We start from the raw sequence: 12,162 nt of genomic DNA, 5'->3' as shown, positions 1-12,162 counted from the left end.
GGGGATTCTCCAGACAAGAATACTAGAATGGGTTGCCCTGCGCTTCTCCAGGGGATCTTTCCAAGTCAGGTCTGCTCGGGTCCAAACACGGGATGGCGTTTGGACAAGTGAGAAATGCAAGTCACTTTAACCCCGCGTCAGATCCACAGTGACTAGGGACTTGAACACTACCTCCCTCTCTGGACCCGGGCTGAGCCCTCATGGTTTCCAGCAGGCAGCCCTCCCTGGGCTCACTTGGGAATGTGTGTGGTGTTCAGACAGATGATATATTCCACCAACCTGGCTACTGAGCGGACAGCCAAAGGAAATGGGAAAATCAGCCCATCTGTGTACCAAGTAGCACATACTTTGTGGTTACTGGGAGCCTGTTCTGTGGCAGTGGATTTAAACTGCCCTCAGTGTGGGACAGCTTCTGGGGGAAGCTTGGGCCTCTCATCCTCACCAACTTCAGAGCCAGATCATTCCACTTGCAGACTCTCCACCTGCCGAGGCCACCGCAGGCAGTGCCAAAACCTCTCCATCTGCTTACCCCAGTGGGGAATTTTCAGGGAAACCCTGACTGTCTGACTGACTAATACTACTACTAATAAAAAGATTTTCCGCATGTGAAAGAGGTTGGCCAAACTTGGGCAATTCAAAAAGCATTGTTGCTAGTCCTACTTGACAGATTGCATCACCAGACCCATCTCAGTCTCATCTGGGAATCTCCTTCCATCTCTGATGTCCATTTTTTTTTTTTTTTTTTTGGCCTCATTAGGAATCAACTACAAACCCTGCCAGTTCTACTACTTTGATAGTTTTCTCTCTTCTGCAACTTGGGGATGTTGTTGTTGTTTAGTCACAAAGTTGTGTCCAATTCTTTTGCAACTCTATGGACTGTAGCCTACCAGGTTCCTCTGTCCATGGGATTTCCCAGGACAAGAATACTGGAATGGGTTGCCATTCCCTACTCCAGGGGTTTGGGAGTGGGTAGCAAGCAATAAACTCCTTCAAAGAAATTATTCGTTTTAGCCTTTTACACTATGAATAACCCAAACGGCTCTATTTTTGGTCATCCAGTGAGACCTTGTGGCAGAGGTAAGGATAAGTGAGAATAAACCCAGTGCTATATGCACCATCCCTTCAGTGTACATTGCTAGCCTATTTTTTCAATTAAATGTCACATTATTGATTCCCATTTACTCTCACAGCTTGGGCACGGCTGTATTAATTTGATGTCAACATGTGCCCATGTTGTACTAAGTGTTGTCAGTGACGGGGAGGGCTCAGCTTCCTCGTTCTCTCATTCAGAGAAGGGACCTCCTGGTGCTACAGTGTGATCCATTTAGTAAAGGAGAGCAGGATTTCCTCCCAGTGCTGTGGACACCCGGGGCAGGCAGTCTGCCGGTATTTTTAATAGCATATGGCAGAGAAGGAAGCTGCCATGCTCTGATACCACCGGTCCCTTCCCCCCAACTCTTTCTGGTTTTCTTTTCATGTGGGCCATTTGTAGTCACACTCCACTGACAAAAGCAAAGGATGATGCCCGGCAGGACCACAGCACTGAGTTTCCTGAAGCCTGATACACTGGCTTTTGGAGGATGAAGCCCAGGGCTGGATCTCTGAAACCCCAATTCAGTGATTAAGTAGAAGATGGCCCGACCATAAGGCCTGAAAGAAAGGTCCTTATTGGAAATTGCCAAGGGAATTCTCAACTGGGAGCCGTATTACCCTTTAAATAAGCATTTGGCCTATTTCATGGTGGGGAGGGGATTTCGGGTTGTCACCATTTCTGTCATTTTGGTAGATAAGGCAGGAATATTAAACTTCCAGCATTACAGAAATAAGGCACCCTTAACCAAGAATCTTCCACAAATGCCAAGAGCCCCATTGAGAAACACTATTAATACACTACCCTTCTCCCATAGATTGGGAAAGTGAAGGCTGCGAAGTTTAGTGACTCACTCGAGATCACAAAGCTATTTTCCCTTCTGTCTTACAACTCAAAAACTACCACAAGAAGTTTACTCAAAATACAGGAGAGAAATATTAAGAGATCATTTCAGTATAATTCCTCTTGAGGAAAACAACCTCTAGGAATTCCTGCAAAACATGTAAGACATTAACCCATAGAAGAGTAATAAAAAAATCACAAAGCATAAGATCTTTTTTTTATTATATGATTTCACTCTTCTGGTCTTGGTTAAATTTTGTGGCTCAAGGTCTATCATCTCTGCTTCAATAGGACAATTCCATCCCTATGCATAACCAGCCTAAAGGTCAATGACCACAAAGCCTCAGCTTCTCCAGCTGCGTTTCTGCCTCAGGGCCATCTCGATTTTGCTACTATTTGGAGACTGGATGTTAACCGTCTCCCCACTATCAGAAAGCAAGGTCCCTGGCAATGGGTTGGGCAAGGGTCTTTTCCTCTTCCTTTATTTGCTAGAGGCCACCGAATGCTGTTCTGTGAAACTGGCCCATCACAGAGTTGATTTCTCAGGACTGACTGAGCCTAGGAGCTGACAGTTTAGTTGATGGTTTGCAAGTTCAGAGGTGCCAGTCAAAGAAAGAAACCCTCTGGGAACATGGGTTGTTTGCTCAGAGATATCCAGACTTTATATGAGTCCTCAGCAAGCCTTCCACCGCCTGCTGAGGGCAGAGTGTCATTTTTCTGTGGCTCCAGTGCAACTGCCACTGAAATAAGGCACTCCATGAATGTGCAGCCGAAGTGCTCAGCACTCATTTAAAAGGAAAGTTGTGTGATTTTCTCATCAGTTTAATCTCAGCAATGATGAGAAACTTCCCTCGGGCTCCAGCCCTGCCCTGCCATGCCCTACCCTCCCTGCTGATGTCGGCAGCTGGGGCCCCCTTCCTGGCCACTGCACAGATTTTTCTCTGGAAGAGGAGAGTGTGAAGCCTCACTCCCTGCGCCTTCTGCCCCTCCAGGTTGAGGAGATCTGTGGTGGGAGGTAGGAGAAGGTGAGAACCTCACCCGTGGACAAAGGTTAAGGATATGGAAAGTCCCTAGTACTAGGATGGCTGCCCCAAGTGGAGACAATTTTCCAATTCTCTAGTGGGCCTGGGGAGCTTGAGGGTGAGATGGCTGTCCAGGGATGGTGTGGCACCAGCGGCTGCCAGAAAATCCTCTGAGATACTCCTACAGTCCTATCAATACATGTGTCCCCAGTCCCCGAGACCTTGGTTCCCCATTTCCCTTGGTGCCTCCTAACATTTTTCCATTCAAAGTTGCCCTTTTCCCCACCTGCACAAAAACGTTGGCAAAAGCCTGGGGGAGGATTTTGGTGGCATGTGATGTTAATCTCAACCCCCTTCAAGGACCAGAGTCTGAGGAACATTCATTTCCTCTCTGAGTCAACACCAGCAGGGCCAGCTTGAGACCCCAGACCACTGTCACTCACCCCCCAACCCCAGTCCTCTGTTACCTCAATGTCCGGGAACACTGACCATGGCGGATTGACAGTCGGGTTGCCCAGGCTGACCTATGACTTCTCCACAAAAGAGACCCTTCCAGATCTAATGGAGTCTTTCTTCAGTGGGTCTTCAGAAGGGGAAAGTTTCAGACATTGGATAGGAAATTGTAAACACTGCGCAAGAAGAGCTGGCAGGGCCCAACGGCTGTTGTCCTTCTGCATCACGTTGAGAAGGAGAAACAGTCCCCTTCAGCAGACTTAAGTGACAGCTTCAAGAATCTGAAGACCCTGGAGAGAAGACGCTGGTGGGCCTGCCACTGCCCTTTCTGAATTTAAGAATGCAGCTGGCCATGCATGTGTGGGGAAGGAGGGGGTTGGCACTGCAGTGGGTGTACCCAGAGGATGGAGCCAGGACAATTAATCAAGTGCCTTTTCTCCAGGATTTCCATTGGCCTCAGATGACAGAGGGGGCAGAGATACCCAGGAGAGTCCTATTTTGGTTTCCAGCTGGGAACGTGCACTAAGTTTTCCTTAATACCCATAGCACCCAAAGGCTTTGCAGTAATACACTTTAATGCATGAAACACCCATAAATTATCCGACAAACTGTTACAACTTCCAACCTGGAACAACTTGGAAAAACCAGCCTAGCAAGCACGCTCTTTTTTAATCTCTCAAGTCACTAGAGAAGAGAAAGTTCAGGCAGAAAACACCTTCCATGAGAATCTCAGAATTTTTTTTTTTTTTTTTTTGGTAAAGCAAAAGGAGAGTTGTGATAGAGTGAAGCCGCTTGTTTATGACTGCTCAAAGATGCCGCTCCTTGACCCCAAGTCCTGTCTCTCCCTCCTCTGGGTGTCTGCCTCCCGGACCTAAGGCGCTGCCCGCCTCACCCCTTCATGCCAGCTTCTCCTACACCTGGCAGCAGACAGCTGGAGCTGAGGCGTGTGACCCATGTAGCAGGACCTTCCATGGAGTCCCTTGACCAGCAGGCTTCCTCTATCAACCTCTGGGGCCATCACTCTGGACTCCCAGCCCTCCAGCGACCCGCAGAGGAGCCCAGAGACCCTGGCTCCACTCGCTGCACCAAGTCCAGACCCCCCTGCCCGGCTCGTCCCCAAACCTGGGAGCGGCGTCCCGGGGGCAGCGTAGCACACGCGAGACTGGGCGCACATCGCACATTCGCCCTCCGCGGTGCAGACCACCACTCTTGCTGCCCCGCGCACTCACAGCCCGCGCATCCCTCTCGCCCGGCTCCTGTACTCTCCCTCACTTGCGCGCTGTCCCCCCTCTCACCCTCGAGCTAGTCTCTGGCACCGCGGTGCCGCGACTGCAGGCGCCAGGGTTGCCTCCGGGACTTCCGACCATCCATCGGGAGATCGGGAACTCCACGACCTGAGAGAGCGCTGCTCCCCATGACTCGCCCGCCAGCAGAGGCTCCCGCGCTCCCGCATCCACTCGGGACGCTCCTCTCACCGCCGCACTTCAGCCCGCGGGACCTCGGGGACGGTGGTGCCCGGAGATCTCGCCAGACCGCGATCCCTGCATACTCTCCCCCCGGGAGCCTAGCCACGCCGGCCCGCGCCCGTGCCCGCGCTGCACCCCTCTCGGGCTGAGCTCGGGGCAGCCTGACTCACCGCTGCGCTCCCCTCCGGCTCCCAGCGCTCTCTGCTGTGCCCGAGCGCCGAGCTGCTCAACACAGGCTTCTTGAATTCTTAGCCCCTCCTCCCTGAGTCACCCACTCCAAATCATTTCCCCCACTCCAACCCTCCCCGGCCCCAGCCCCGCACCTGCTCTGGCCAGGCGGAGGTGCCCGCCAGCGGGGGCTCCTGGGGACGAGAGAGGTTGGTAGATCTTGCCCCGGGAAGGCTGACTGGACCCGGCCTGGGAGGGGTTCAACCCTCCAGAGGTCAAAAGGAAGCGCACGCGGTTGGAGGGGCCGCGCGCAGAACCCGGTTGGCTGGGGATTTTCTGAGGCCGGGGTACTGGTTGCCGACTCCCACGGGCCGACAGGCTCGGGGTGGGCGGATTTGCTCGGCTGACCACGCACCCCCCACCTCCCCCACGCTTGACTCCAGCATTGCCTGCAGCCAGCGCCTGGAGCCCGGCGGGAGTGTCCGCCGGACGTCACCTTCCCTGCCCTAGACTTCTGCTCCTCCTGCTCCTGGCAGCCAAAAGACACAAGTCCAGAGACCCTGGGACGCCTCCTGTCACCCTGGGAGAAAAAGAGCAGCCAGGGGAGCTCTGCAAGATGAAGGAGCAGAGGTTTCTCTGACACAAGGCCCTGAGAACCGTGGCCCTGGGAACCCTATCCCCCTAGAAAAACCCTAGGGGCAAGGGCAAGTCCTCTGTAGAGAAAAGGCCCAGAGCACTTAGGCATCAGGACCTAGAATCAGAGCCTTCACTTAAGGCCCTGACTCAGGAAGCTTCCTTCCTGGAGTCCCTGATCCTTCAGAAGTTGTAGGCATGTTTGTCTGTGTGTGATGCCTGCATTTTTCTGGATAGAGGGTGCGCAGCTTTCATTAATGTTGCAAGAGTTCTGTGACTCTAAACAGACCTAGGAAGACAGCCTTCCACCCCACCCCAAGCCTTACCCAAATTTTTCTTTTCCTCCACCATCTGTGTTTTCTGTTGGATGGGATCTCCTGGATTACCCTCCAAGATTTCTTGGGTTCTGTGGAGTCAGAGCTTGACGGGGGAGGCGTGTCTGACCCATGGCTCATACTAGCAAGGCAGAAATACCCCCAAGTCAGATTTCCACTAAATGTGCATCATTAATTGTAATAGTGTTCTGGGGGATTCATATGTCTTTGGAAATTCATTCCACCAACCCCTCTGGTGTTGAGCTGTAGACATGTTTCTTCAGTTCTTGCTTGAGCAAATTGAATGCTGAATCCCTACTCTGTGCCTGATACCACAAAGGAGGAAGGCATGTGAGGAGAGAGACAGAGAAAGGGAGAGACAGAGTCTCCCTTTATGGCTGAAGCCATGCCACCGCAATCAGTGTGAAGGTCACCCACAGGTGCCAGACGTAGTGAGGCATGGGGATTCCTGCTCTCAGTCCAGAGGTGGCCCTTGAACGAGGTGAGGCTCTGCTTTGGCCCTTGACATACACTGACCTGAGGTTACCTCGTCTCTCTGTTTTTGTCTTTGCCTCCATACTTAGATTTACCCATTTACCTGAGAAGCATGATGTAGGAAGAAAGCCTCAGACTTGGAAGGGAGCTTCAGCTTTGATATGACCTCGTTATTTCCCAGCAAAGGCTTATCCGCTTGAGTTGTTCAGATACAAACTGCTGGAGGAACACACCTAGGAGGTGAGTGTAAGTGACCAGAGCCACCGTGAATGGCCCTTTATGTAGACGTGGCATCAGAGTAGGGCGACCCATTAGGTAATGTATCAGTCAGTCACACAAAGGAATTTCCAGACAATAGGACAAATTCATTCATCAATCATGTCAGGTATAAACTTGTTTGAAAGCGCCAGCCCTAAGCCTTACATAATCGCTGCCCAAGAATTCAGGGATGAAGTTGAAATTTTTAGAATAACAGAGTATTTGGTTGTTGAATGCAGACCTTTTGTATGTATCCTTGTGTTATCACCCAGAAGGATAAAAGGTTTTGGGGCACTTGTGGTTCTTTTTTATGTAGAATGTAAGAGGGAGATTTAAAAGTGATGTAAACAGGATACAAGCCTGGATACCCCATTCCCCAAATTGTTGATCTTATTCTGATGGCACATGTTGGTTTAATAAGTACTCCTTTCCATTCCTAAATGTCCATGAGTTTTAAGGATCTTGAGTAAATTATAACATGTAAATAACAAACACACATTGCAGAGATTGATTATTGAGCACCTACCATGTGCAGGGGCTTCCCAGGTAGCTCAGTAGTAAAAAATTTGCCTGCCAAGTAGGAGATTCAGGTTCGATCCCTGAGTCAGGAAGATCCCCTGGAGGAGGAAATGGCAACCCACTCTGGTATTCTAGCCTGGGAAGTCCCATGGACAGAGGAGACTGGCAGACTACAGGCCATGGGGGTCACAAAAGAGTCAGACACAATTTAGTGGCTGAACAACAACTATGTGTGAGTCTGTGAGATGACCATGGTACCTGATCAAAGAGCTTGTGTGTCGGGAGCCTCCAGGACGTGCCCGGGCCGTGACAAGGTCACGGGACGAGAAAGGAACCTGCAAGGCAGCTCTTCCCCTCGAGGTTTTCCCGGGGGCCCAGTATGTCCCTCTCCTCCTTTTGTCTTACTCTTGTTGGGCTTTCTATTAATTTTTGGAAATATAATATATAGTAATAAGGCCTCTCTGGAAAAGTCGAAGCCTTTTTGGAGATGCTCATGATTGCTCTGGCTCAGGACACGACCATAAACATCAGGTCAAAAAAGAAAAGGCCACAGGCATAGTTTGGCTGCTTGCATAAAAGATGACAATGTTCTAGAACAGAAAAGAGTAGGGGCATTTAGATTTAGAAGTAGATGTACTGCTTCAGATTACTTGCTCCTTGGTTGAGAGGGTTTTCACCATTGCTATTTCCTTGCTATTTGTTCATTGTTTCTCTTTCTTTAAACAACATGAGATTATGGGTATTTTTGTAGAGTTAGGAAATGGGGTACATAGGATTTCATTAGAAGATTTATATTAACCAGCTTCACTGCCAATACCTCACTATTAATAGAGGTGCTTTGCTGCTTTAGAGGTGGTTTTGCTGTTTAATAGTTAATCATTGTAAATTGAGATTTTGTGGTTTCAGGTAAAGAAAAATATCAGGGTTTTCTCATGGTACTATTCTCAGAAACATCAAACATGTTACTGTGACCCTTCCCATGTATTGTTTTATTACCCAAAGAATTCATACTATATCTGGAATCTATGGAACATTGTTTTTGTTAGAGTGAAAATGTTAGGCCATTGAGGTAAGAAGACTATGTACGGGACATTTAAGAAAAAACTCTGTTATCGGGAACGTTCTAGATGAATGCATAGGGGAAAAACATGGGGGAAAAAATATTGACGGAAGCACAAAACCAATATCTGATGCAATATGTGGTGACTTTAGGGGGAGGTAACGCTCATTCTATAAAAACTGAGCTATCCTAAAAATAATTTTTTAAAAAAGCTACCTCTTCTATGCAACCTTCTGTGTATGTGTGTCTGTCTGTCTTCTTCCTCGCCAACACCACTCATCTCTTGGGTATTCCTGGTCCTGCCGGGGCTGGACCGTGACACTCGTGTTCTTGTGGGGGCTGGTTATTAGATCCTGGCTGTGTTCATCACCATCTCTCCTGGTCCTGGCACCAGGCCTGGCACACAGTAGGTGTTCAGTGAATGCTTTTTGAAGCCTGCAATGCTCATAGCCACTTGCGGCTGTCAGCGCATCCGCACTGCATTGGTTCCCAGCAGATTCCAGGTCAGACTGGCCTTGGCACCCAGACACAGAACCAGATGTCTCTTCTCTTGCTTCTTCCACTTTCATGAGGATCCAAACAGAAACAACTTCCTCCTGGCCACTGAGACAAGGACCTTGAAGCCTGGACCAGCTACATTTATAGGAATGCAAACAGCTGAGAGGGCAGCAGGCAGAAGGAATGGTGCAGACAAGCAGAGGATAAGAATGTTTTCTGTACTAGATTTTCTCGAAAGCTTTTTATCCAGGGTATCAAAATAACTAGCAGCTGATGCGTTTGCTGCCTCGGAGGACAGATTGTGGCGTGCACAGTAATTGTTGTTATTTCTGAGGATGCAGAAGCCTGCAGCCATTGAGTGCCTTGTCAACAGCAACACTCAGCCTAGCACAAAGCTCCTGTCTCTCCCTTGCTTCATTCCAGAAGGCCAGGACAAAGTGCATATGCTATTTAAAACACCAGGAGGCTGATCAGTGATCTATAGCACTGATGGAATCACTGGATCTGCTCGCAATACGGGTGAAACAGAAATATTATCCCAACCGCTGGAGGAAGTGATAGCTTCAGTTCAAAGATCTTTTTCCCCTTCCTGCTGATCAGTGGAGAAACACTTCAGAAGAGGAAACATCTTATAATGCTGAGTGAGATGACACAGTTACAGAATCATGGAGATGATCGCTCTAGCCACCTCATTTATGCAGAAGGAGGACACGTTTCAGAAGAACTAGGGTGTAGACAAAGTACAAACAACTGGGGTCAGGACCATAACTCAGGTCTTTTGACTTCTAGGCAAGTCTTCTTGATATCACACTTTCTGGCTGAGGAAAAGACCTCCCGACCCTGCGTGGAGTGGGGAGGCTGATAAAGGAGCAGAGAACACTGCAGGTGGGAGGAGCTCCCTTATCTCCTCTGGAGGACTATTGTCTACCTCTTCTTTGATATCTCCTTTCTTCCTCTCTGATCTCTTCACTTTCTCCATCTCCAAGGTCTCCACTTTTGCTTGTGAACACTCACTTGCCTATTCTCTTTTAAAGAAACAACTGGCCCTTCTGCGGCAGAATCACTGGATTTCTCAACTTCCTTTTACTACCAAATTCCTCAGTGAAGTCATCGACACTCACCATTTCCCTGGCTCCCGTTAACTCCCTGCAGTCTGGTTCCCATCTTCTTCCCTCTCCCCTCCCCCTACTGAGCTGATATTGTCTTCTTCAAGGTCACAGGTGCAATAACCACCCCGCCACCAATATCATGATGGCAGTGTTGATTGAGCGCATCCGTGTTTCAGGCCTGAACCCAGGCCGGAATCAGTAAGCATCTTCCATTTGTAGATAAGGAAGCTGAAGACCTAGGAGGTACTTCTTTGGCTTGGCCTAAGTCAATGGCTGAGCAGAGATGTGCCCAAGCCTGTGCTGCGCTTGCTGTTAAACGCCATGCCTCTTCCGCCTTTTGGCCAGGCTCAGCCGACTATGCCAGTCCTTGGCTTCTCCAATGACCTCCGGCATCTAACATTTTCTTTTCCAGGCTCTTGTGACGACATCCTGGCTTGCCATCTAGCTCTCTGATTTCTCTGTTTGCCCTCGAAATGCAACTTGCCTCCCAAGGCTTAGTCCATGACTTTACTTTCTTCCCCACGCTCATTCTTGCAGGGGTCCCCTCCTCGTTTTATGATTCCACCCCCTTCTTCAACTCTGACCTCTCACGCACGCCCTTCAGTCACTGACACTGAGTGTCCCTACGTGCCAGGTGTTCCCCGGGTTCTTGTTTTAGACCGTATATACTGACACTGGCAAGGGTTTTGCAGCCATCCCCCCAGCCCCCTCAGCACGCCCATCCAAAGTCTTTGTTCTTAACTCAAGCTGCAGCAGCCCCACGGATCTCATCCTTGGAACCAGTCAGAGAGCCTAGCTGGGCTCAGAGCAGTTCAGCTCTTCTCCATTGGGGGCACCGCAGCCCAGGAAAGCCACCAGCTTGCAACTAGGAAGATTTCATTTCTCTAAGGTGGCCCAACCTTGGGAGAAAGATCTATCCTCTTTGAGCCATAAGTATAATAACTTGTAGTTATAGAGTTAAATATATTAAATAAGTAATTTCTGAACACCTACAATGGGCCAGTCTTGTTTTAGGGGCCAGAGATTAAGCAAGTAAACAAAATAGCCTCTAATTGCGTGGAACTTAAATGCTAGTAAGTTGCTTCACCCACTTTTGTTGTTGTTGTTTAGTCATGTCTAAGTCCTATCTGACTCTTTGTGACCCCATGGACTGCAGCCCTCCCCAGGCTCCTCTGTCCATGAAATTTCCCAGGCAAGAATGCTTGAGTGGGTTGCCATTTCCTTCTCCAGGGGATCTTCTCAATCCAGGGATCAAACCCACATCTCCTACATTGGCAGGCGGATTCTTTACCCCTGAGCCACTAGGGAAGGCCTTATTAAATAGTTATTTAATATACATTATATTCCAGGCTCATAAAAATAAAATTGTCACTTGGTTGAGCCTGATTTGGAAAGGAGTGTGAGACAGACATAGAAATCAGCCACGATGTAGCAGGCAGTGACCTCTTCAGGTGCAGGTCGAGCGAGTCTCCTAGGGGACTGGAGTCTCCCTTCTGCTCTTCTGATGCAAACAACTGTGAGACTCCAACTTCGCAGATGGTCCAGCTCTGTCCCCAGAAGGGCTTTCAATGACCTGACGGCCGCCACGCAGTCCAGCCAGATCTCCTCCTCGTGGGTGTTGTATTCAGAGCCCTCTGAGGCTCTCCCGCTCCCCACCCACCAGGGTGAGTCCTCAGTTCTCCTCAGGAGCCCCCCCACGTCTTGTGCTGCACTGGAGCCCACGCCCGGGTCTTCACTCTTCAGCCCCCACCAGCCTGGGTGTCGGGCATTTCTGTTGGGGTCACTGCAGAGATACTCTGCGGTGGCGCCTTCCAAAGTCTGTCTGTAGAGCGTTCCGGCTGCTCTTTCCTGCCACGTGGTGCCGTGTTGACAGTTAGGATCCGTGATGCTAAGGCCGGGGCCTCACGCCTTCTTTGTGATGCTCCCGTGGAGGAGTCTGGGCTGGGTGGCTCTCTGTCACCTCAGTGGCCCAACTCAGTGAGCTTCTTACAGTCCTGTCCTGGGGCAGAATCTGTGTGAGGGACAAGAAAACAGAGGTCATGGAGAAGTGTTTCCTGCCGCACAGGAACCCGCTATCCTGTGGGAAAGCAGATGTGTAAACTGATAAGATACAGCCCAGGGAAGATATGGAAGCTCTGGGAATGAAGCATTTGACCAGCTAGGAGCTTCAGAGTCTCTTCATTATCATCCATTGCAGTAACATAAATTCTCTGTTCCTTAAAGCCCTGTGTCAT

General features: G+C 49.7%; 1 protein-coding gene across 4 annotated transcripts in view; it reads right to left on the bottom strand.

Annotated features, from left to right (window-relative positions):
- Positions 1 to 5,435, bottom strand: part of NGF (nerve growth factor) — a 55,295-nt gene extending 49,860 nt beyond the window's left edge. The window contains exon 1 of one of the 4 annotated variants that reach the window (XM_020873848.2): positions 5,198 to 5,435. Coding sequence is in view for 2 of the 4 variants with exons in the window: in XM_070467255.1 (XP_070323356.1) it covers positions 4,704 to 4,861 (158 nt within the window). In the remaining 2 variants the exon portion in view is untranslated. Of the gene's footprint in view, positions 1 to 4,703; positions 4,952 to 5,044; positions 5,121 to 5,197 lie in introns of those variants that run through there. The other 3 variants (XM_020873858.2, XM_070467255.1, XM_070467254.1) reach the window with 3 other exon arrangements.
- Between the last annotated feature and the right edge of the window lie 6,727 nt (positions 5,436 to 12,162).

The sequence above is a fragment of the Odocoileus virginianus genome, chromosome 5, assembly GCF_023699985.2.
Source record: "Odocoileus virginianus isolate 20LAN1187 ecotype Illinois chromosome 5, Ovbor_1.2, whole genome shotgun sequence".
In the NCBI taxonomy this organism is placed as follows: domain Eukaryota; kingdom Metazoa; phylum Chordata; class Mammalia; order Artiodactyla; family Cervidae; genus Odocoileus; species Odocoileus virginianus.
Note: the sequence above shows the minus strand (reverse complement) of the source record. Positions and strands in the feature narration are given on the sequence as shown.